The sequence below is a fragment of the Peromyscus maniculatus genome, chromosome 7 (assembly GCF_049852395.1).
Source record: "Peromyscus maniculatus bairdii isolate BWxNUB_F1_BW_parent chromosome 7, HU_Pman_BW_mat_3.1, whole genome shotgun sequence".
Taxonomy (NCBI): domain Eukaryota; kingdom Metazoa; phylum Chordata; class Mammalia; order Rodentia; family Cricetidae; genus Peromyscus; species Peromyscus maniculatus.
The window spans coordinates 60,033,303-60,056,661 of record NC_134858.1 but is presented as its reverse complement, the minus strand read 5'-3'; the positions used below and the strand labels follow the sequence as shown (position 1 = coordinate 60,056,661).

Here is a 23,359-nt window from a genome sequence, read left to right as displayed (position 1 = left end):
CTATTTGAAAGGACTAGGAGGTGTGTCCTTGTTAGAGAAAGTGGGGCACTCGGTGTGGGCTTTGAGGTTTCAAAAGCCCAAGCCAGTGACTCTCTCTTCCTGCTGCCTATGGATCCAGATGTGAAACTCTCAATCACCTCTCCAGCACCGTGTCTGCCGGGGTACCACCATGCTTCCCTGCCATGATGATCATGGACTGAACCTCTGAAACTGTAAGACAGCCTCAATTAAATGCTTTCCTTAGTAAGAGTGGCTGTGGTCCCGGTGTCTCATCACAGCCCTAGAACACTGATTAAGATGTGATCCATCCCAAATATAAACACTTAAACATACCCACAAAGCAGGACCCACAGGGCTGCTCCCAGTGTTACAGCCCACTCTGGCCTCTCTCTGGGGTGCTCGCTTTGCTAAGTAAACCCCTGTCTAAACTGTGCATGTCTCTTGATCAAATTCTCTCCTTCAAGAAAACGAGAGTCGAGGGACCACTGTAAGAATGTTGGGAAACCAAGCCAGATGGCCACAGCTGGGTGCTTAGATCACCAGTCTGTGCTCGTGTGGACGGCAACATGAATGTGCTGTCTTACATTTCTAGCCTAGGTGAACTTCCAGGTGACAACCACTCTAGCTGACACCAGATCATAACCAGGCGAGAGGACCCAAGAGAGGACCCAGGCAACTAAGCCCAGTCCACCGTCAGAACTTTGAGGAATTAACAAGTCACTGTTTGGAAGCACTGAAATGGTAGGAACACAACAAGAATAGCCAAAAGAGTATCTGAGATATATGTATATATAAATACATAAAAATAAATATATATACACACATATATGCACATACACACATATATATACCTATACAAACACACACACACACACACACACACACACACACACACACACACTTTCACATTTTTTTTTTACCGTGCAAATTCAATGCCAAATGCTGTGCGGGTCTCTGTCCCCCCTCTCTGCTCAATGTGGCTGGCGGCTTCCACCACGTCTTTTACAGATCTGTAGTCATTGAGGTGGAACTCATGGACTGCATCTTCTCCGTACTGAACTATTCCGACCTGCAAACCAAAGCAGAGGGGAGCAGAACCCTGAAGCTAAGACCTCCATTTGTGAGGGTCTCCTCTCCAGGGAGTCCTTCCCAGAGGAAGCCACGGGCCAAGGGAGACAGGCTGTTTAGGGGAATGGACAGATGGCTTGATGTGAAAAATCAGGGGCACAGAGAGGGAAGCCCATCAGGTTGAATATCTTCCTTAAGAAGATGGAGAATGAACACAGACTAGAAGTCTAAACCACCAGGAGCCGGGGCTGGGGAGAGCTCCAGCTGGAACAGTGCTCGCTGTGCGAGGAGAGTTCAGATCCTCAGCACCCGTTTAAAAGCTGTGTGTGGTGGTATCTGCAGGGCAGAAACTGGTGGATCCTTAGAGCTCTCTGGCCAGTCAGCCCAGCCAGACCAGTAAGCTTCAGATTCAATGAGACACTCAGCCTCAAAAGATGCATAGAACAGGAAGACACCCAGCATCAGTCTCTGGCTGCCGCACACACATGTACACATATCTGCGTGCATATATGTACATATACACATGAACACATGCACATACACCCCTACACCCCAGGCCACACTTCCAACCCCAACTCAAATCCCCACTCCCCATAATTTATCAGGAGCAGTATGTGGGTTTATCAGAATTTACTAGGACCATAGGATTGTTGACCAAACTGTATGACAAAGAATCCCTGAAACTTGGATAAGAAGGGGTCTGACATTTTCAAGGTGGATAATGCTTCCGCACTATTAATAGCTTCAAAATAAACACCAAGCCATAGAGACTAGTTTCAGGGACTTAGTGATAATGCTGCTGTCGGATGGGCTCACCGAGTTTACTGGGTCCAAGAACCCTTCGAATGCTGGGTACTTACCCCAGTGCACCAAAGACTGTCTTTGAGTGGGGGTGGGGGTGGCGGGGAGGCTTGTCACTGCAGGACTTGGCTCCCTTTTAACAACCCTACTAGTTAGAAGGTTTCTTAAAAAAACCTTTGTGTGTGTTGTATGCAGGGTGTGTGTGTGTGTGTGTGTGTGTGTGTGTGTGTGTGTATTGTGTATAGGTGTGTGGAGTACATGCCTGTGTGTTTGTGTTTGTGTGTAGGGTATGTGCATATGTGTGTGTGTGTGTGTGTGTGTGTGTGTGTGGTGTATATGGTATGTATGTATAGGTGTGTGGTATATGTGTATGGAGTACATGCGTGTGTGTTTGTGTTTGTGTGTGGGATATGTGCATATGTGTGTGTGGTGTATATGGTGTGTATGTATGGGTGTGTGGTATATGTATGTGGGATATGTGCATGTGTGTGTTTATGTGGTATGTGTATGTGTGTATATGTATATGTGTGATATTGGGGAGACTGGAGAAAACTCTCAGGTATCACCATCATGGATGCCATCCGCCTCCTTTGACACAGGGTATCTCATTGACTTGGAGCTCACCAATTAGGCCAGACTGACTGACTTCTACCCTCCCTGCACTGGGGTTACAAACACACACCACCATGCCTGGCATTCTGGCATGGATTCTTTCTGGATGCCGGGTCACTTCTCTGGCACAGAAAGAATTTTGTAGAGCTGGCACCTGCCACTTTGTCACTTTGGTCTCCTGGTCCTCACCCAGCCAGAATACTAGGAAATAACTGTAGCCCTTATCCACCAGGGTCTCACGGATGCACTGGCAACAAGGGCCTCCTCCAAGTCATTTCTCCCAGGGTTCACATGCCTGACTCTTCCCAGCCTCCACACCCCAGCTGTCCCCCAGCCTTTCTGCCCACCCTTTCCATGCCTTCCCGATTTCCCTGACTTCTGACTCTCTAGCTGGTCATCTTCATAGGTGAAGTCATCCCCTGGAGGCATCCTTGGTGTGCCCACCAGAAACGGGCACCTGCGGCAGCAGGTCCTAGGGCTGGCTGGCCCGACCAGTGCCTACCCTTCCATGGGAAGATGCTGCCCTGTGCTGTGGCCCCTCAGGCCATGGCTTCTTGGGGATCCTGCTCAGCAGAGGCAGGCCCTGGAGTCACTCACCTGGATCTGGCCAGGGCCAATGTAGAACTTTTTCAGGATATTGATGAGGAAATGTTGGACCTCCACCCAGGGGTAGATGCTGTTGGAGCCATCCAGGACAATGACGATGTCCATGTAGGTCTGGCACCCTGGAAGCAGGGATACAAGTCAGGGCCATCAAGGAACGAGTGTCCATAAATCTCCAACATTCTTACTCAAAGAAACCTTTCTTTTGTCTGTGTTGGTGTATGTGTGCGTGCGTGCGTGCGTGCGTGCGTGCGTGCGTGCGTGTGTGTGTGTGTGTTTGTTGTGTATAGAAGTCAGAGGTCAGTCTCGAGTCTCATTTCTCAGGAGCCATCTGCCTTATTTCTTTTTTACAGGGTCTGTAGAATACCTTCCTTTTTTTATTATTGTAAGCTAGTTGGGCTGGCAGTACGCCCCAGGTGTCTGTCCTGTCCTGTCCAGTGCTGGGATTATGAGTATACATTGCCATGTCTGGCTTTCTACATGGTGCTGGAGATCAAGACCTCATGCTCGCATGGTAAGCACTTCTCCAGCTGAGCTATGTCCCCACTCCCAAGTCTCTCATGTTCTGGATGATCTTTAAAGACCAGTGGAAGAATGATTGCTGATGTCTGTCATCCCCTGCATGGAGAGCTGTCCTCAGGCTAGGCATTCATTTGAGCCACATAAGCAAGGCAGCTAGAATGTCCTGGTTCCAAAGCACTACCCAGTGAGCTGTTTGGACAGAGCTGCAATTGAACCTGATCCCTTTGCTCCCCATCAGAGACTGATGGCTGTCGACTGATCATTGCTTCCTTGGCCCCGCCCGAATCAGAACCTTAGGACCATTTCCTTTACTGCCATGGGCGGGTAGTGTCTTCCACTAATGGGTTTCATGTTTTACGAAGGAGTCATCAAGGAAAGGCTGGGAATGTGCACCCTGGCATCAGCCTGTAGCTCTTGGCCTTGCTGCTCACTGGCTGTGTGGCCTGAGGGCGGTCACTCTCAGTTTTCGGTGCTGAAAGAAGGGCATAATAACTAAGAGTCACCATCAAGGGTTAATGGGAAGACATGTCTAAAGGCAAGAGCTCAATAAGTCTTAGCTGATCCTATTTTTACTCCCCCACGCCCCCTTTTTCTTAAGACAAGATATCATGTACTGCAGGCTGGCCTGGAACTAGCTCTTTAGCTGAGGATGACCCTAAACTCCTGATCCTCTTGTCCCTACTTTCCCAGTGCTGGGATTACAGATTGTGATGCTGTGCTCAGTCTTGCCTCCTCTCTCTCCCCTCCCCTCCCCTCCTTTCTTTCTCCCCTCCACAGATGTCAGCCTGAGGTGTCCTTCCTTCTCAACAGCCATCCACTTGGTGTTTTGAAATAGTCTCTCACTGAGACATGAGATTTATTATTTTGATTCTCCTTTAATTTCATTGTTTTTAAAAAGACACCTTGTGCAGAGGAGGCTGGAGAGATGCTCAGTGCTTAAAAACACTTTTTGCTGTTTGCAGAGGATTCAGGTTCAGTTCTAAGTACCCACATACTGGCTTACGCCATCTGTAACTCCAATTCCAGGGGATTCGATGCCATCTTCTGGCCTCTGTGGGCACCAGGCATGCTTGTGGTACACATACCTGCATGCAGGCCAAAGATTCATACATATAGAATAAAAACAAGTAAATCTTGCTGGGTGTGGTGGCACAAACCTTTAATCCCAGCACTTGGGAGGCAGAGGCAGGTGGATCTCTATGGATTCAAGACTAGCCTGGTCTACAGAGTGAGTTCTAGGACAGCCAGGGGTATGTAGAGAGACCTTGTCTCAAAAAACCAAAACCAAAACCAAAACTAAAACCAACCAACCAAACTCAAACAAGCAAAATCACTCGATCAATCAATTGATTAATTTAATAAATAAATTAAACAAATAGACCTTGGGAAGAACCTGTTTATGAATCTGTGGGCTTTTGATGTGTGCATATGTGTTTGTGTGTGTGTGTGTGTGTGCGCGCGCGTGCGCACATGTATGGGTGTGTGTCGACATCAGGTGTCTTTCTCAATCTCTCCCCACCATATCTTTTGAGGCAGGGTCTCTCACTGAACTGGAAGTTCTCTTGTTTTGCTAGACTGACTTGGACAGTCGGCCCCAGGAAGCCTCCTGTCTCTGCCTCCCCAGTGCTGGGGTGACAGGCACATGCCACCAGTTCAGCTTTGGATGCAGATGCTGGGGATGGACCTCAGGTCTTCATGTTACCACAGCAAGCACTCTGCTGGCTCAGCCATCTCCCCAGCCTTATTTAGGTCTGCAGTTCTTAAACATGGCAGACCCCTCCTCAGCCTTCCCCAAGGCCCCCTTAGTTAGAAAGTACATGAAGGTTACCTTGGCATCTGTGTTTGCCAAGTCCTAGGGGACTGATGCCCTGGGCCAGGGCAGGAGGGCTCTACCACAGCCAGCAGCAGCCAGCAACATCAGGGCTGTGATGCCCTACCCCCGAGGAAATCCTTGGTGCGCTGACCTTCCTCTGTGCCCTGGAGCTGCCTGGGACACCGTGTGCGTGGACCCCATGCCTCCCCACCCCACAGCTGACAGCTGACTAGATAATGTTTCCCCTTTCCCCTCCTCCAGGAGCGGGTGTTGAGGGGAGGCTGCCTGAGCCAGAGGTGCTAATCCCCTCGCCCTCCATAAACAGGCAACAGCTGCTTGTTGAGGGTGTTTAGCCCAGAGGAAATGGTGAGGCTCAGAGCCAAGAAGTCTAGGCTTCTAGCTCCCCAAGTTTGCTTGGGAAGGAGGGGGAGGTTCCGTGTCCACGAGGCTCTGGGCAAGCTGCCCGGGAACGCTGACTTGGTGTAACCATCACCCAGGTTATTTCTGTTCTCCTTGGCTCTCCGCTGCAGGATGTCAAGGAACATCATTCACACTCTAGTCTAAATGAGTGACGCCCCAGCCTGGGCTGTTATACATGGTGGCCTGGCAACCTCCTCCGTGCTCAAGAGGAGGAGTTGAGGATTCTACAGGAAGCTTCCATAGATGCCAAGATGGTTTTCATAAATTTAGCTGATTTGTTACCAACTGTCACACTGTGGTGGTAGGGCGGGGGGGGGGGGCAGCCTGGGATGAGGACCATACAGGGGCCCAGCTAGAAGACTCCCCTGCCCAGCCAGCACAAGTGATCCTCTCAGATCATGCAGAGGTCTGAAGCAGTCACAGAGCCCATGTGCTGCTCTCTGTAGGTACAAGGTAGCCATAGCAGAGCCCATGCCTCCTCCCTGGACTGCCCCGGTGCATCCGGAGCCTTCCGGTTTGAAGGTACTCACTCTGTAGTGCTGGAGCCACTGTCTTGGAGAACCGGAAGTTGGAGTTGACTCGGGAGCACATGCCGGTGGTGTAGTAGGAGCTTCCACACTCATGGGACCAGAGAGGGCTGCAGGCCTGTGAAGGAGCACAGCACAGAGCCCCGTCATGGGGCTCCCGACAGGGCCCAGTCTCAACCTCCAGAACCCAAGACAAACGTCTTCGTGAGCACTGGCATTCCTAGCGTGAGAGGTCTCCGAGTCTCACTGACATCTCTCTTGCTGCAGTGCCCTTGACTTCAGGTGTATTGGGGAACATGGGAACCTGGACCCCTGTCCCATTCTCCATCCTGTAATCTGGGGTGGTGGCTCTTCCTCCTTGTACTTGACCATATACTCCACGGGGTCTGAGGAAGCCTTCCTCAGGAGTGGACCTTCCAAGAGTCGTTAGGCTGGCTCTTGTCTGCAAGGGCCCTCACTGTGCAAATTCCAGGGCTGAGCCAGGAGAAGAAGAAAAAGAATGCTTCTGCTCTGTGGAATTTGCTGCCGAAACCACTGTGTCAGGCTCTTGGCCAAGGAAGGGCCAAAGATGAGTTTCTCAGGGACGGCAAGGCCACTGAGAAGGGGAGCCCAGCTCCTGTGCCATTCCCCAGGTATGGGCACAAAAAGGCTCAATCTTTTACCTCCCTGGACTGTCCACTGGAACAAAGGGCCCAGTCATCCGTGCAGGAAGACCCACACCCATGCAGGGTCTCTCCCTGTTGGTCTGTAGGAATGGGCCATCTGGAGGGTGGAAGGGACATGCATGCAAGGGTGTGCAGAAGCATGGGTGAGGGTATGCTTGGCTGGGCCTCTCCACACCTGTGCAGAGGTCTGCGCAGGGGTGAATGCTGGGGACAGCAGTGGGGCTGATGATCTTACCAGGAAGCTGTTGTCCTTGGGGTTGGTGGCAAGGCTCAGGCCGAGGCGCATGTTGTCCTTCCGCTCAGACACATTGGACAGAGTGACCCTGCCTGGAGCAGAGGAGAGACGCTTAGCCTGCACCCACTACACCCACTGCTGCTGCGGGTCCTCTGCCCAGAGTCTGCTGTATCGGGTCCCTCGGGGTGAGCCCACGGCCCTCGCTCGCCTGGAGGGCAGGACAGGTCTTCCCTAGAGGTATCCTTATCCCTTCCTCACTTTCTGGGGAGATGGACGCACTGAAGCTCATAGAGTCCTAGCGACTACACGAGGCCACACAGCAGGCCCACGGCACAGCCTTCACCTCCTTGTCCAGAGCCCTGCCTTCCCTAGCCAGCTAACTGCACCCTGGACACACCACAGGGCCCCGCAGAGGTGGCTTTCTCTGTACGGGGATCCACCCAGCAACACGTACCATCTGAGGTTCAGTTATCCAACACCCCTCTTATACCCACCTGCCCACCTGCCATGGGCTGAGGGTCCCTCACAGGGAGCAGCCCCCTGCAGCTGGTGACCTCAGCCAGCTGTGATGGGATAGGTGGTTCTGTGGCCGTCCAGAAACCACAGGACAAGGACACAGTCAAAGTTCTCTAGATCATCCTGTCGGGATGCTGAAGGCATAGAAAAGAGCTTGGAATCCCCAGAAGCAAAGCGTGTGTGCACGTGTATACGTGCGCGTGTGTGCTTGTGCATGTGCGTGGGGGTGTGTGCACACATACTTAGGAGACCAGGAATGGGAGAGGCTGGATCATGCCAGTCCTAAGCTGCTGTAGGGAGACCCGTGTCCCCTGCCGGGGGCTTTGAGAGTCTGCACTGCGCTGTGTTGGAGACTGCTGTGTGAAAAGTGGCCTGGCTTCCAGAGGACAACGGGTCAGCAGGGCTGGGGACAGGCCAGGGCCAGAACAACAGAGGTGACCGTGACAGCTGTACCACAGCACAGCACAGACTGCCCCGGGGAGGAGGCGGAGCAGCTGTCCGGTCCTTTGTTCCCTCCTGCTTCTCTTGGGTGTTTGTGTTTTTTTGGATAGGGTCTTGTATAGCCCAGGTTGGCCTAGAATTCAGTGTGTAGCCAAGGATGGCCCTGCACCTCTGGTCCTTCTGACTGTCTCACGAAGGCTAGGATTACAAATGCACCACCAGCTGTTAGATGCTGGGGATGGAAGGGCTTTGTGCACACTCTGCAGACGGCCATGTTCCCTGCCGGCTCCTCAGTGCTCTTCAGAGTGCAGAGCAGATCCAGAGCAGATTCCAGGGGCCATCCAGTCTACCTCTTTCCACCTGAGGTAGAAAGCGCCATAGCTGAGGTGCAGAGACAGATGGAAGCGTCCCCAGGACACACATTGGAACTGACAGCGGGGAGGGGAAGCCCCCTGCGACCTGCTTTGGTAGCCTGTGCCTCGGGAAGGGGAGCACTTAAGCCACCAACCAGACTCCCTTCTGCTGTGTTTTCACTGAAGCGCGGGCCCCAGAAGTGCTCGGGTTTGAATTCTTCACCCAGGTGGTTCCTGGGAGCCTCCAGCATCGTGTGACAGACAACTGGTGACCCCGGGAATCCAACTCCTTTGGGCTTTCTCTTGGATGGTGGCCTCTCCCTCCATCTGTTTATCTCTAGAACTACAGTCAACTCCTCTTGTGGGCTGACTGCCCTGCTGGGTCCCTTCTCCTTGGATCTTCATGTGAGTTTCTAGGGCAGGGGCACCCTGTTGGAGAAGGAGAAAAAGGCCTGGGAAGGCCAATCTTCTTCTAGGAAAAGCCCTAGAATTGTGGCTTTGTGGCCCATGTAAGATTTTTGAGCAGAACAAGGTCAACCACTATCTGTCTGTCCTTTGGGACAAGACGGAAGTGTTTAGAGGAGTGGTGTGTGTGTGTGTGTGTGTGTGTGTGTGTGTGTGTGTGTGTGTGTGTGTGTGTGTATGTGTGTCTGTCTGTCCGGTGTCTCCCCACCTCTAGCAGAGGAAAAAAACCCTTCATTTGGGCATGGTGGTTGCAGGGTGGCCATGCCGAATAACTTGGAATCCTAGTAAACACACTGCTTACTAGCCAGGTGGTCCTGAGCATGTCCTCTTGTCTCCTCATTCTGTCACTTTCTCATCTGTTGGATGGTCCAGTCTCTCTCTGTGTGGTGGGAATTGAGTGAGCAGAAATGCCTGGCAGGATGTGGCCAGGCCTAGCCCCTGGTGGACGCTACTGCCGACGACACACAGACACAGACCTAGCTACCGAGACTTCTGTTTCAAGATCAGAAACAAGAACACATTCGTTCTGCAGAGACTGAAAGCCCTGAGTACATGGGCAGTGGATGACACTGGAGGCCTGTGTCCTGCACAGCGCTTGCAGGGTGGCCATAAATCCGGGTCAGTCCCTGTAGAAGGGTGAGCTACGTGACTAAGTGAAAGATGCCTCATCTCTTAGGCCTCAGGTTCCTCCTCTGTCTCTGTCTGTCTCCATCTCCCTAATTCCCTGTGTGTGTGTATGTGAAGGTCAGGGCACAGCCTTGGGTGTCTTCCCTCCAGCACTGCCTATCTTTCTGTTTGAGACAGGTCTTTTACTGGCTTGGAACTCGCCAAATATGCCAGGCTGGCTAGCCAGCGCTCCAAGCATATGCCTATCCCAGTGCCCCATCACTGGGACATCGAACGGCACTACCGCACCTGGCTTTTTCTTTACACGTAGGTTCTAGAGTTTGAACTCAGACCCTCATGCTTCCGGGCAGAGGCTTTACTGGCCGGGCTGTCTCCTCAGCCTAGCTTCCTCATTTGCAGTGTGAGCAGAGTGGTGCACCTCACAGGACAGCTAGAAACAGGCGGCTGTAAATGTAGACATTTGTCAGAGTCTGCTCTGTATGTAACACGGGCTGAGAGGAAGCCTGTGACGACGAACACGGGTGGGTGCCAGACCCTGCTCTGTACCCGACTGGCAGTCAAGAAGAGGCCAGTGGCTACTTACCCAGGTTGAGCTTGGTGCAGTTGCCCTGGGTTACCGGACACTTGTACACGTCTCCTGTCTTCTGATGGCCATTGGTTTCCAGTGGGGCACCCACAACCAACCTGTGAAGGAAAAGAAGAGGGGCCAGGTGGTTGGGGGAGGCACCCCTTCCCTCAGAGTCTGGCCTTGGTGGAGGTAGGGAAGGTGGGACAGTGTGGAGGACTTCCCTCATGAGGGAAGCTGGGCTTTCAGTATCAAGTTGGGTGTGGGGGGGACTGGTGCCAGGTCTGGGGATACAGAGGTGGAGACCTGCAGCATCCATAGGAGGGGCGGTGCATGAGAGAAGCCGGGGAGAGAGGCCGAGGGAGTGAAGCCGAGGGAGAGATGGCGGTTGCAGCGAGGAGGAGCCGTGGGAGCCTCATTCCATCTCATGAGGAAATCCTTTGGTTTGCTCAGTGTGGGTGAGGGGTGTTGCTCAGGGGTCATTCCGTCTGCTTTAGGTGGTCAAGGCAGCCAGAGGAGGAGGGGCCGAGGGAAGCCACTGCCTGCCTATGCCTGTGCCCGTGCGGATGGACATAAGGCAAAGCTCCAGCTTGAGATAATCTTGAATGATCCCCGTGGGCTTTGGCCAATGAAGGTGCTTTATGAGGGACACACAGAGAAGAGACACGGGAGAAGAAGACGCCAGGCCTTCAAAGACGCTATTGCCACACCTGGGGGACACTAGGTGCTCCTGGCATCTAGAAGGATCAAGGAAAAAGTCTGCCCCAGAGCCAGGAGAGAGGCAGACCTGCCTCCATGTCTGTGGGAAAACCTGTTCCTGCTGTTTAAGCCACCTCATTTGTGAGTCTCGGCAGCCTTCTACCCACAGGAAGAGCGCACAAACACACATTCCCAGGGACGTGAGCCATGCACAATGCAGAGAGGCAAAGTTTGTGACGTTGGGGACACACAAACTGTTGGAATAGCATCCCCTGTGGTTGGTGGATTCCACCTGGACATGATGGCCCTAAGGGCATCTAGAGGTGCCTTCTTGGCCTGTGTGTCTCGTTCCCAACCTCCAGGGGGCAGTATTATCCCAGGAGGCCACAGGAACCTGTGACCTGCGGTGAAGCCTAGATGGCCACCTGCCATCAGTGTGTGGCATTCTAGTACCTGGAGCCCTCTGGGGCTTGGGCACTTGTATAACTCTCTGCTCAAAGGTTTACAGCTAATAGTAAGCTAAGAATGGTGACCTCTGAGCTGGCCCGGTCGGTAAAGCAATTACTGTGCAAGGATGAGGACCCAAGTTCGAGTCCCAGGACCTACATTTAAAAGTCAGGTATGGCAGTGTATTCTTGTACCCTCAGCACTGGGGTGGGGTGGTGGAGATGAGTGGATCTCAGGGGCTCAGTCAGTCTAGCCTTATTGGCACGGTCCAGGCTGTCTCCAGAAAGCAATGTGGATGGTGCCTGGAAACAGCACCAGGGTTGATCTCTGGCCTCTACACATATGCACGGTGCTTGAGTACCCATACATAGGAGTGCGTACACACACACACACACACACACACACACACACACACACACACACACACACACGCACACACACACACACACCCCAACCCTTCCTGGGGAGAGTGTGTTGTCATGGGATGGGTACCCCCGCTCACTACAGTGAAGCTGCCAGACCCTGAGAGCCGCAGAACAGAATGGGATAGAGGAGACAGGCAGGAGCTCTCCTAACCCCCGCTGCCCGCCACACTGCCTCTGGGGCTCTGACTACACAGGGCAGCAGCGGCTCCTCGTGGCCACATGGTCCACGTCCAGGCTGTCAGAAAAGGATGCCAGGCTGAAGGGAGATTGTCAGAGCTTCGTTAGAAATGAAATGTCTGTGAAATAAGAGTGGAGGTTTGTCCCCAGGGAGCCAGATAATGACAGCCTCTAAATATAGCCCCTTATTAGGTGTGCCTGTGCCTGACTGGCAGGGGTTAATTGGGCCTATAAAATCTCTTTGTCTAGACAACTCTTGGCTACTTAATTCTGGGACAGATTGCGTAGGCAATGCTGCTCCGTTCCTCAGAGGGAGGAGGGCGAGGGCTTTCAGATGAGTGCTGAAACTTCAAGGAGCACTCGGTGTAGCATGTTCTGGATTAGGATGACCACCGCCATCTTCCAGGACATCCCTCTCCACGTGTCTTCTAGAACTCACTCCCGTTCTGCCCCGGGTGGGCTCCTCCTGCACTTCCCACTTCCAAGTGGAACACTCAGGTCCGGGGCTACTTGGAGGGTCCTGGTAGTAGATGGAGATTTAGTTGAGAATCCCAGAGCTGAGTCTCCATCCTGTTACCAGCTTACTGCTTGGTCTAGAGAAATTTAACCAGCCAAACCTCGGTTTTCCTAGCTGTGAAATGGGGCTAACCCTTGCTACACCGCCAACCTTTCACTGTCTCACCAATGCTAAGAAACACTGAGGTACAGAAGGGGGACTGGGTAAGCCACACATAAAGATTGGTGGCCACTCGCAGTTGGCCGTGTGTCCTGGCAGTGGCGAAGATGGAGCAAAATGTCAGTCAATTCTTAAGTCCTCATGAACAAATCTCGCAGCAAGACTGGCTTTGTGCTTCTCAAAGAACAAGCGTGATCCCTATGTCCCCTCTCCATTCTCCCTGAACTCATCTCTCTGGGGGTTCTTGGCACTTTCTGGGGAGCAGGGCAGGCTTTACTGTCCCCATAATACAGATGCAGAAATGGAGGCCTTGGGAGGGAAGCTGACTGGGTGCTCCGTTTGTGGCAGGATTGGGACTAGAGGGCTCATGGCATAAGCCACCTCTGTGGTGCTCCAAATGTCTCTGCCAGAGCGGGAGACTGGCTGCCTCCTCTCCCTCTGGAGTCTGGGCATGACGTGTGCCTGGTGGGGCTGAGGTTTGGAGGGAATGATTCAGGCTTGCTTTGAGGGGCTAACTGCTGAAGCCTGGGGAAAGGTCCACGTCATCGCCGAGAGCAGCCAAATTGCTCCTGGGGTCTGGCAGCCCCGCCACCCCCTGTGGCCTCCGTTTTTATATAGCTATATGCAGCCTCAGAGCCTGAGGGGCCCTTTGGGCTGGATATTCAATATCTTCTGGTATGGGCATCAGACAGCACGGGAAACCAAAAGGTTGTGGCAAACGTGGGCCGTCCGTGGCTGAGGGCTGTGCGTCACCGGCTGCGGGCTCCCGGCATTCTTCCTAGGGAAGGGATGGCGGGAGTGTGTGTGTGTGTGTATGTGTGTGTGTGTGTATGTGTGTGTGTGTGTGTGTGGATGTGTGTGTGTGAGTATGTGTGTGGTGTGTGTGTGAGTGAGTGTGAGTGTGTGTGAGTGTGTGAGTGTGTGTGAGTGAGTGTGTGTGAGTGTGAGTGTGTGTGAGTGTGTGTGAGTGTGTGTGAGTGTGTGTGTGTGTGTGTGTGGCTTGCAGCCCTCCCTCCTGACATCCCACCTCATAGCCTGTACTGCGAGACTCCACAGGACGAATCCTCACATCCATTTAGCTCCGGCTGCAGACATAGCTTATCTGTCATAGCGCTTTGCCTCTGACAGAGACCTGATCAGCGGGAGACCTGATCATGATCCCTAGAAACCCTCAAACACACCCCACCCTCACCCTGTCAGAAAGCAAGGCGTGGTGGCGTGTGTTTGTTACCCCAGTACTTGGGAGGCAGACAGGAGGTCTTGGGGCTCACTGGTCAGCCCACCCTATCCTGTTTGGCGAGCTCCAGGCCAGTGAGAGACCCTGCCTTAAAGCAAACAAGCCGGATGGTAGCTGAGGAACCCAAGCTGAGGTTGTCCTCTGGCTTTCACATGCATGAGCACCTGCATGCATGCGTGTGTGCACACCTTCCACCACATTACCATGCTATGAGATACATGGCACTGAGGAGCAGATTCCTGTTCCCAGCTCAGGTGGTGGATAGATCGTTAACATCATATACATTCTTTCTTTCTTTTTTGTTAAATTACGTGTGTGTGTGTGTGTGTGTGTGTGCGCGCGCGCCCCAGCTCATGTGTGGAGCTCAGAGGACAGCTTGCAGACTTGGTGTTCTCCTTTTATCACTCTTACCTACTGAGCCACCTCATCTGCCCTCTTCTGTTGTTTGCCTGAACACCTGGAACTGTCCCCCAGCTAGTCTCAGGAGAACAGAAATTCTTTTGTCCTACTTACAACAGCCCACCCCCACCCCCCAGAGGGAACCCTGAACTCCAGGTGTTTCTGGGTACCTGGTAACGGGTGTTAAGACCAGAAGAGCTGGAGGAAAACTTCCCTGCAGTCTTGGAGGAGGCATCCAGAACCCAGAGCAAGGATAGACTGGATGCCAGATACAAGGGCAGGGGACAGACTGGATGCCTGGTACAAGGACAGGCAGGGACAAAGCTATATTGGGACCCAGTGTCCTGCCTCTGGGCTTCACTCAAGGCGAGGAGGGTAGAAAGCTGGCAGGAGGGGCCAGGCTCTAAACGCAGCCAGGTCTTTTATTGCCTGTGTCTGCCAAGGCAGGTGTGAGCAGCTCAGCTCCCACACAGATGGTGGAAACCAGAGCCCGTGAGCACTAGTGGCTGTTGGATGTCCAGGAAGTCAGAGGAGAAATTCCAATAGAGGGGCCAGCCTCTGCAGGGGATCCCGAGTCCGGGGCTGGTAGGAACTGCTCGAGAAGGGCAGACTGTAGTAGGGTAGACTCAGTTTCCTCCCTGACCATGGTAGCACCTCACAGCAATGCTTGCACGTCATATCCCAGGAACCTTAAAAATGACCCAGTCTGTTGTAACGAGCCACGTGTACGCAATGTACAGACACATGGTTTGGGTTACAAAGTCAGTTGTATGCATTGGAATCCTATGCAGGGGCAGATCTAGATTCAGGACTCCAGGTTTGGTGCTCCGTCCCCACTGTGAAAACTTTAAAGACTAGGCGCGGGGATGGGGTTGCCCTCCGCAAAGCCGATGAACCCCTGGCTCCAAGGGCCCTGGCTTCTCTCCTCTCTGGACCCTTCCCTTCAGCATTTAGTCCCTTCTGCACTGCCTTGGGCCTCAGAACCACACCTGGCCATCTGTCCCTCCTTTCTTCCTTGCCTTTCTTCCCCTGCTGACATCAGACAAAGTCACAGTGTGTGTGGGAGCGCTCCCCCATCTACAGAATGAAAGAGAGAGAGAGTCCTCCTTCAGGGAGGCGCTCCCCACTCCACCCCCTTCATGGAAAATGCAATCTCCTCCAGCCAGTGTGAGCCCGGTGGCTAATGTGTTCAAGATGGGGCTGGGGAAGTGCTGAGCACAGCAGGCGGAGTGCCTGTGGCCTGGGGGCTCAGGGCTGCAGGGCCCTCGTGTGTGTGTGTGTGTGTGTGTGTGTGTGTGTGTGCAGGGCCCACCCTGGGCTGCCGGAAGAGCACAGTCAGCGCTGTGGTCCTCCTGGGCCAGCAGCAGGGGGTTGTGCCCATCTTGGCCCACCCAGACATCTGGCAGAGCCTGGACTCCTCCTAGCAGCTGGGAAAATGAATGAGTCTACTCTTTGCTAGCATTTCCCTTACTCTCCTTGACTTCAAAAATCTCTCGCGAGAGTTCAGAATCTGCAGTGCGTGTCTTAAACACATCCGCCGTGGGAGTTAATGTTACGTGTCAATGTGACAGGCACCGGGAGCCGATATATTTGGTCAAGCACTATCCAGGTGTTTCCGTGAAGGTGTTCTTGTACATGATAAACAATTACATCTGTAGGCCGAGTAGAGCAGACTGTCTTCTATGACATGGGTGGGCCGTGCTCAGTCTGGTGACGGTCTGATAAGAGGGAAAAGGCCCAAGGGAAAGAACTCTTCCTGCTGGACTGCCTTTGAACTTGGACACCAGAGTCCCCTGTCCTCAGCTATGAGCAGAAATACCAGCTCTCTTTGGCTCTCGGGTTTGCGAGCCTCTGGGTTGGAAGGCTGCCATCTGCTCCACTGCTTTCTAGTCTGCCCATTCTCCTCCCTGGTCTTAGAAACAACTAGCCTCCATACTACACAAGCCAATTCCTCTCTCTCTCTCTCTCTCTCTCTCTCTCTCTCTCTCTCTCTCTCTCTCTCTCTCTCTCTCTCTCTCTCTCTCTCTCTCTGTGTGTGTGTGTGTGTGTCTGTTTCCCACTGTTCTGTTTCTAGGGACTACTAAAAGGCTAAGAAATACACATAGGATGAAGTAAGATGGCCCAGAGGGTAAAGGTGCCTGCTTCTGAACTTGACATCCTTAGTTCAATACCAGGCCCCACATGGGGAAAGGAGAGAAGCCACTCTGGCAGGTTGTCCTCTGACCTACACACACACACACACACACACACACACACACACACACACACACACACCAACAAAATTGTACTAGGAATAACAGACTGTCTGGGATGTTCTGAGGGCTTTACATACCTATTTCCCTATGACTAACAGTTCATTCCCTCATTCATTCGGCAGCATTGACTGACCTCCCACAGATGCACCAAATCCAAGGTGCCTTCAAGAGGCCTCTGGTTTGAATGAAGGGATGGGCCGGAGAGCAGGCAGTGACCACTCAGTAGCGACTGTCAAACTGGGTCCCAGACCCACAGTAGGATGAGTCCCCTCAGGGACTCTTGGGGACATGAAGTGTCTTGGGTCCAAGCCCAGACAGCTGCAGAGTGAGGTACTCGAGATGAGGCCCAGCCCTTGAGTTTTCCCAGCCTTCTGGGGGTGCTGATGTACCCTTGAATCTGAGGACTGTGAGATGCTTACATGGGATAGCAGAGTTCATGGCTTCGCTGGGTGCAAAGGGCTGAGTCCCTGCCCGCCTCCGTCCTCTGCCCTAGCTCCTGAGGCTCACTGTACTGCTGCTGGCTTGTGTCTCGTTCCCTTGGTCATCATTTAGGGTCTTCTCCAAGGTCACCTTCCCTGCCACCTGTCTCGACCCGCCTTCTCCTCCTCCTCCTTGCACTTTGTACGCACTGGCACATTTCATTTCCTTTGACATGGAATCATTATGTAGGCCAGGCTGGCCTGGAACTTGTGATCCTCTGGTCTCAGCTTGGATTACACCTGTGCTGTTTTCTTTCTATACTTCGTCGCTGTCTTTATCACCCTGTAGATGATGTCCTTAATTGTCCAACAGGCTTGACAGTTTGCAAGGGAGGTCAGAAGATGGCTGGGAGGCAGTTCTCTCCTCCACCGCGTGGGTTCCAGGGATGGAGCTCAGGTCGTCAGGATTGGTACCCACTGAGCCATCTCACTCCCGTACCCAAATCCTCCTTTAGCTTACAAAGGGAGTCCATGTTTGTTGAGCAGAGTTCACACCTCAGATTCTGTGGGCAATGAAACCAGAAAGGCCCTGGCTTCCTTTTGAACCCTGTCTGTTCTAGAAGGCAGCACCTGCAGAGACTGCCGGGGGAGGAGGGTATGAAGAGGGGAAAACGGGAATCCGTTCACCTGTGTGGCTCTTCTTCCACTTGATGCTTCACATACGGACACCTTTCCAACTCGTTTATGTCAAGGTGTCTGGACCTCACTCCAGCCCTTCCTGGGTATGCTCTTTCCTGCGGAGCAAGGAGTCCTAGGGTGATGGGGATGGGTCCAGAGAGCCCGTGTCTCCTGTCAGCATTCTGAGAGCTAACATTCTGAGAGGTCTCCTCTCTGGGTCTCTCTCTCTCTGTGCACAGAAACCAGAGGTCAACTTCCAGGTGTGATCCACTTCATTTTTTTGAAATAGGGTCTCTCACTGGAACCCCGAGTCTTGCCAATCAGGCTAGGCTGGCTGGCCAAGGAACCCCTGGTGTCCACTTGTCTTGCCCCCCCCCCCCCCCCCCAGCATTGAAATTGCAAACATGTATCACTAGATCCAGACCTCAGGGTCAAACACAGGTCCTCATGGCGAGCACCTTATCAACCAATTCTCTCCACCCCCACCCCCCGGATTTTCTGATGAAGTACTGCATCACTGAAGTTGGTAGCTAAGCAGTTTGCCGGGGGACGGAGGGTGTGTGTGGCCCCTGGAAGCCCATGGAGAGGGAGGGTGGGTGGGGAGAAACAGTGTTAGCTGAGGCCAAAATCTGCCTTTTCTGCCCTGCTAGTGGTCTCTCAGCCTTCAGGGGGCATCTGATATGGATGGAGAATACGGTCCAGCCCCGATAGTCATGGTGATAAACCGCTGTTACATTTTCATATTGGTGGCGCATCTGCTGATAGATGCTCAGGGAAATTTTTTATTGTACAAACCGTTGCCAACACTAATCAGTGAAGGAGCTTTGATGCCCCAGTGGTATGAGTAGACGTGACCCATGTGATATGGCTGTGGCGGTGGCCCCTTTGCATTTTGGTGCCTGGCCTGAGCACCATGCAGGTACACCTCCTCTTCCGCTGACCTCAAGGGCCTGGCTCCCTGCCTATACCTCTGCATGCCCATTTTGTTTTTCTCCTTAAATCACAGAAGCACTTAGAACAGAAGAGGGAATGAGTGAGGGAAGGCAACTGGAAGGGAGGCTCTCAACCCAGCTGAAGGGAAAACGGGAATGGGGCCGGCTGGCTGCCTGCTTCGTGCCACAGCGGAAGGGCATCAGGCTCTCGGCACCTCTCCCTCTCACACCCATGGTGGGCACGTGTCCATTGCTCAACATGTCACACTCCCCCCTGCGTGTGCAGTCTCCCACCCCAAGCCCTCTGACTGTCTCCATTTCATCCACTCCAGTGCCCCTTCCTCAGGAAGCCTTCCATGATCTCTCAGCCAAAAGGCGTCTTAATTCCCATGATGCTTTGCTCGCGCCTCTACTGTGTCTTTTCTCTCCTATAGGTAACTGGCCTCCAGGAGGCAGAGACTTCCATCCCCTTTTAAACCAGAGTTGGTCAAGGCCCTTTGAGTACTCCAAGCTTGGTGACTACCGAATAAACGGATAGACAGGTGGAGGAGGCACACACACTGCTGTGCCAAGCTGAGTGTTAGTTGGGATAAAGCTTCCTGATGAGCTTGGCTGAACTCTCCTGAGCTTTGCACAGACTCCTGCCCTGAGCATCCTGTGTGTGCCCCAGGTCCTGTTTTTCCCCTACAGAAAGGCTGAGCGCCACATGTAAAAACCCTCCCTTCTCTTTCCAGAAGGCTTGATAAGCCCTGGCTTATTTGTCCAAGCCACACTTGGGAGAATTTTTTTTCCCCTTTCCATTTTGTAACAACTCTTTTCCTTTGAAATGAAACCTAAGCACTGAGGCCGTTTAGACAGATGTTTCTCAGTGGGACGTGCGGCTCTAATTTCTTGATGTGTGCAGGTCCGGCGGCTCCCCAAGAAGCCACTGCCTGATTTGCAGGGCCGGGTCCTCTGGAAGTTCCTGCTGCCCTCCATGCAGGGGCTCACTGTTAAGACCAGTGCACGGTGCACCCCAACAGCCCTTTTTAGGGTGTCCCTGGCCCGGGAGATGGCCAGACAAGGAAAGAAGCAAGCTCACAAACGTCAGACCTCCCCCGCACCACGCAGCTGGCAGAGACTGAGCACTATGGGACACTCAGTGTCCCAGCACACAGATCTGGGAAAGGGGGAAAAACTTGGAGGTTAAAGGACAAATATGCTATTGCTCCTGGACCCAGCAGAGCGCTTACAGTTAGTGCTGGTCTATCCCACTCGGGCTAAACAACTTGGGGTGAATCACCTTCCCTCTCGCGGCCTCCCTTCCTCATCTGTAAAATGAGGGCCTTGGATAGGCTTTGGTCTGAGCAGTGGCCAGTGAGCAGGTCCTGTGTGTGGGGTACCGTGAGCTTCAACAGAGGGGAGCGGAGGATCATGCAGGGACAGGGCCCAGGCAGGGGCACAGAGGGACAGCTCTTGTTCGGCCACTTGAGAATCTGTCCCTGAACAGTGGTGCCTGGTAGATAGAGGCTTGCATCATGAATAGTGCTACCTGGGGGTGGAGGTCTGGGCCCACGGGGAAGAGCGGAGTGATTCCCAGGTCAGGGACAAGTGCCTATCAGTGTGACTTCTAAGGTATCTCTCCTGGTGAAGGCTGTGTCGGCATGAACCAGAGAGCCAGAGACATCCCTGCCTTCCACAGAGCTGAGACCCTCACACGGATTCTTCCCGACCCTTCTCCCCCTACCTCCCTGACAGTCCAGCCCATCCCTCCTCCTTTCACAAGTCCAAAGAACTCCAGTTAGAGCGCTTCTACACATCCAGCCTTTAGATATTGCAAAACCATGCTGTCATCTAGGAAGTTGGCTTTCAGGGACAATGTAACCAAATCACAAAACAAAACCAAAACTCTTGGTGTTTTAATCAAGCTTATGATTCTATGTTGGGTCTCATTCATAGCTGTCCTCTGCCTCCATGGCAAGTGCCACACTGCCCCTGATTGGGTTGTCCCCTTGTGCTTTCAGGGGGCCTATGTTCTTACCATTAGTCACATACTTGGATTCAGACACTAAGGGTGCCTACCAGGTTAGCCTAATCTCTGATACCATAGACCTCTCACCAAGGAGGGTCTCGGCAGCCCTAGACTCACCCTGGCATGGTTAAAAGCAGAAATTCCAGGCACCCCCCTCTAGCAAGTCTGCCCTGGTGATTGGCTGAGAAACCCAAGTATTAGTTCTGTTCAGCAACCAGCTCTGGGAGTCCTTGGCCTGTATTAACTCACTAGACTTGGAAATGATGCAAATCATGTCACCTGGGCATAGAGGGTAGGTAGCCAATCAAGAAATCATTGATATGGTGGGGGTGCCCAGTTGTGGATCACTCACTTAGCATAAGCAAGACTCAGGGTTCATCTCCAGCACTATCTCTATCTCCAAATTAACAAAAACCAGGGCACGTGTTCATCTGTTTTCACCTAAGACCAATGTGCCAACTGATTGGGCCATTGGAGCTCCCATCCATCCGTCCATCCATCCATCCATCTTCAAAGTCCTCCATAGGAAGTGGTTGTATGAGTGGGTCCTTTGTGGGAGTTAATTTTCTAGTAGGTATGAGGCTAAGGGATTTCACTTAGTCCTCACAAAGTCCCATGACTTTTTTTTTTTTTTTTGAGACTGAGTCTCATGTAGCTCAGGCTAGCTGATTAGTCTTTTTGCACCCTGATAGGCCTCTCCACCGACGCAACAAGGGGTGGGGGCGGCAGATCGGAAGAACCACATGTCTATTTTCTGGGATGCAGCTTATACACCCTGTGAGAGTGGTCTTGAGCCTCTCTGGGGAAGGAGCTGGGTTTGGCAGGCTTGGAAGGGACAGGTTTGGGGAAAGAGATGGGGGAGGAGAGTTGAGGTGGATCTTCCACCAGATCATTCCAGACTCTTTGGGTATGGGGGTGCCAGGGTGCCAGGGGCTGAGGTGGAGCTCCCACCCAAGCACTAGCCTTGAACTGCCTGTGTAGCTGAAGCTAATCCCGATCTTTAATCCCCCTGTCTCAATCCCCAAATGCTGGAATTATAGGTATGTACTACCACACGCAATTTATGTGGTTCTGGGGATCAAACTTAGCATTTCCTGTATGCTAGACAAGAGCTCTACTCACTGAGATTCATCCCTAGCTCATAATGACCCCACGGGGGGGGGGAGAGAGAGAGAGAGAGAGAGAGAGAGAGAGAGAGAGAGAGAGAGAGAGAGAGAGAACTCCAATTTTGAAGTTTCAGAATTTCTAGTGATGCTAAGGCACTCAGCTGGAAGCTGGTAAAGACTCAACTCCTAGATCTCCCCCTTTTTTCTTGGTTCCTCCTTGAGGGGCAGAGGGGGGGTACAGGACAGCTGCCAGCCCAGTATAGTGTCATGGCATCCTTTCAAACACTTTCTGTTTGGCTCAAAGCTCAGATTGTCTTCATTTTCTCCCTCTAGATCGTGATGAATAAATATTCTTTTTGAAAATTTATTTATTTTATGTCTAGGAGTGTTTTTGCTTGCATGTGTGTCTTCCCACTTGAGTGCTTGGTGCCCATGGAGGACAGAGATGGGTCTTGGATCCCCTGGGACTGGAGTTATAGATGGTTGTGAGCTGTCATCTGGGTCCTAGGAAACAAACCCAGATCTGCAAGAACAAGTGCTCTTAACCACTGAGCCATCTCTTCAGCCCCCATCCCCCAAAGTGGCCATTCTTACAGAATTGTTCTTGTTTGGAGAAGTCCTAAAGAAACAAAATGGCTGCAGACTCACTTGAGGTACTGGCGAGTAAAGTCTGTCATTACATTTTGTTTTTGTTTTTTTTTTTCGAGACAGGGTTTCTCTGTGTAGCTTTGTGCCTTTCCTGGAACTCACTTACTCACTTGGTAGATCAGGCTGGCCTAGAACTCACAGAGATCCACCTGGCTCTGCCTCCCGAGTGCTGGGATTAAAGGCGTGTGCCACCACTGCCCGGCTCTGTCATTACATTTTTGAAGATGCCCCCATTTTGCATTCCAGAATCATGAGCGCTGCAGTTGGGAAGGGTAGAGGATAGAAAGGGGGAGCTTCAGCCACAGGCTGTGCCGTCAGGTGTGGCCAGGCTGCTGCCCTTCCTTACCTACCTGCTTGCCTGGCTCCACTGTGGCTGACCCTTCCCTATTTGGCAGGGAAAAGGGGTCTCAGCATCTCCTTACACAAGGGCCGTGGTCCGAGGACCCCATCTAACAAGATGTCTAGCTTTGTGCTTCCCTGGGATTCAGTATGGATCTCACTTGAGTTCTAGAACTTTCTTCTCCCTTCATACTCCTTTCTGTGGACCCGAGTCTAGCACTGAAGCTGCAAAGACTAGTGTGAAGTGAGCTCTACTCTTGGGGCTCACGGATGCCCTTCTATACCTCCTAACTTTCCATCTCATCCCCCCTTCCTTTTTCCATTTCTCCTAATTGGTTTTTCTCACAATGTTCTTTCCAGGTGGCTTCAGACTGACTCACAGCAGCTGAACCAGGAGGGAAACATTCTAGAGGTTAGGCGTAGATATAAGAACTCAAGAGAAAACCACAGAGACATCACCACAACCAGCTCAGTTCAGAAACAAACATGGCACCACCAAGCAGGCGTTGGGGGGCAGGGTGCATCTGAAAGCGTTTGAAATCCCAAGGTCTTGGTTGTGTTGCAGTCAGGGATAGTTAGAAGGAAGCATTCTCTCTAAGCCTGGGGAAAACTCTGGTTAGGTTAATGGGGATCGATCACAGCTAAAATGATTGAGAAAGACATTTATAGCACACTGTT

The 23,359-nt window shown here is 52.5% G+C and overlaps 1 protein-coding gene across 1 annotated transcript in view; it reads right to left on the bottom strand.

Moving 5' to 3' along the window:
* Itga11 (integrin subunit alpha 11) overlaps positions 1-23,359 on the bottom strand; it is a 107,950-nt gene that overhangs the window by 48,938 nt on the left and 35,653 nt on the right. Inside the window, exons 3-7 of the mRNA XM_006971452.4 lie at positions 10,252-10,352; positions 7,267-7,358; positions 6,370-6,484; positions 3,079-3,206; positions 921-1,069 (exon numbers count right to left, since the gene is read on the bottom strand). Coding sequence (XP_006971514.1) covers positions 921-1,069; positions 3,079-3,206; positions 6,370-6,484; positions 7,267-7,358; positions 10,252-10,352 — 585 coding nt within the window. The remainder of the gene's footprint in view (positions 1-920; positions 1,070-3,078; positions 3,207-6,369; positions 6,485-7,266; positions 7,359-10,251; positions 10,353-23,359) is intronic.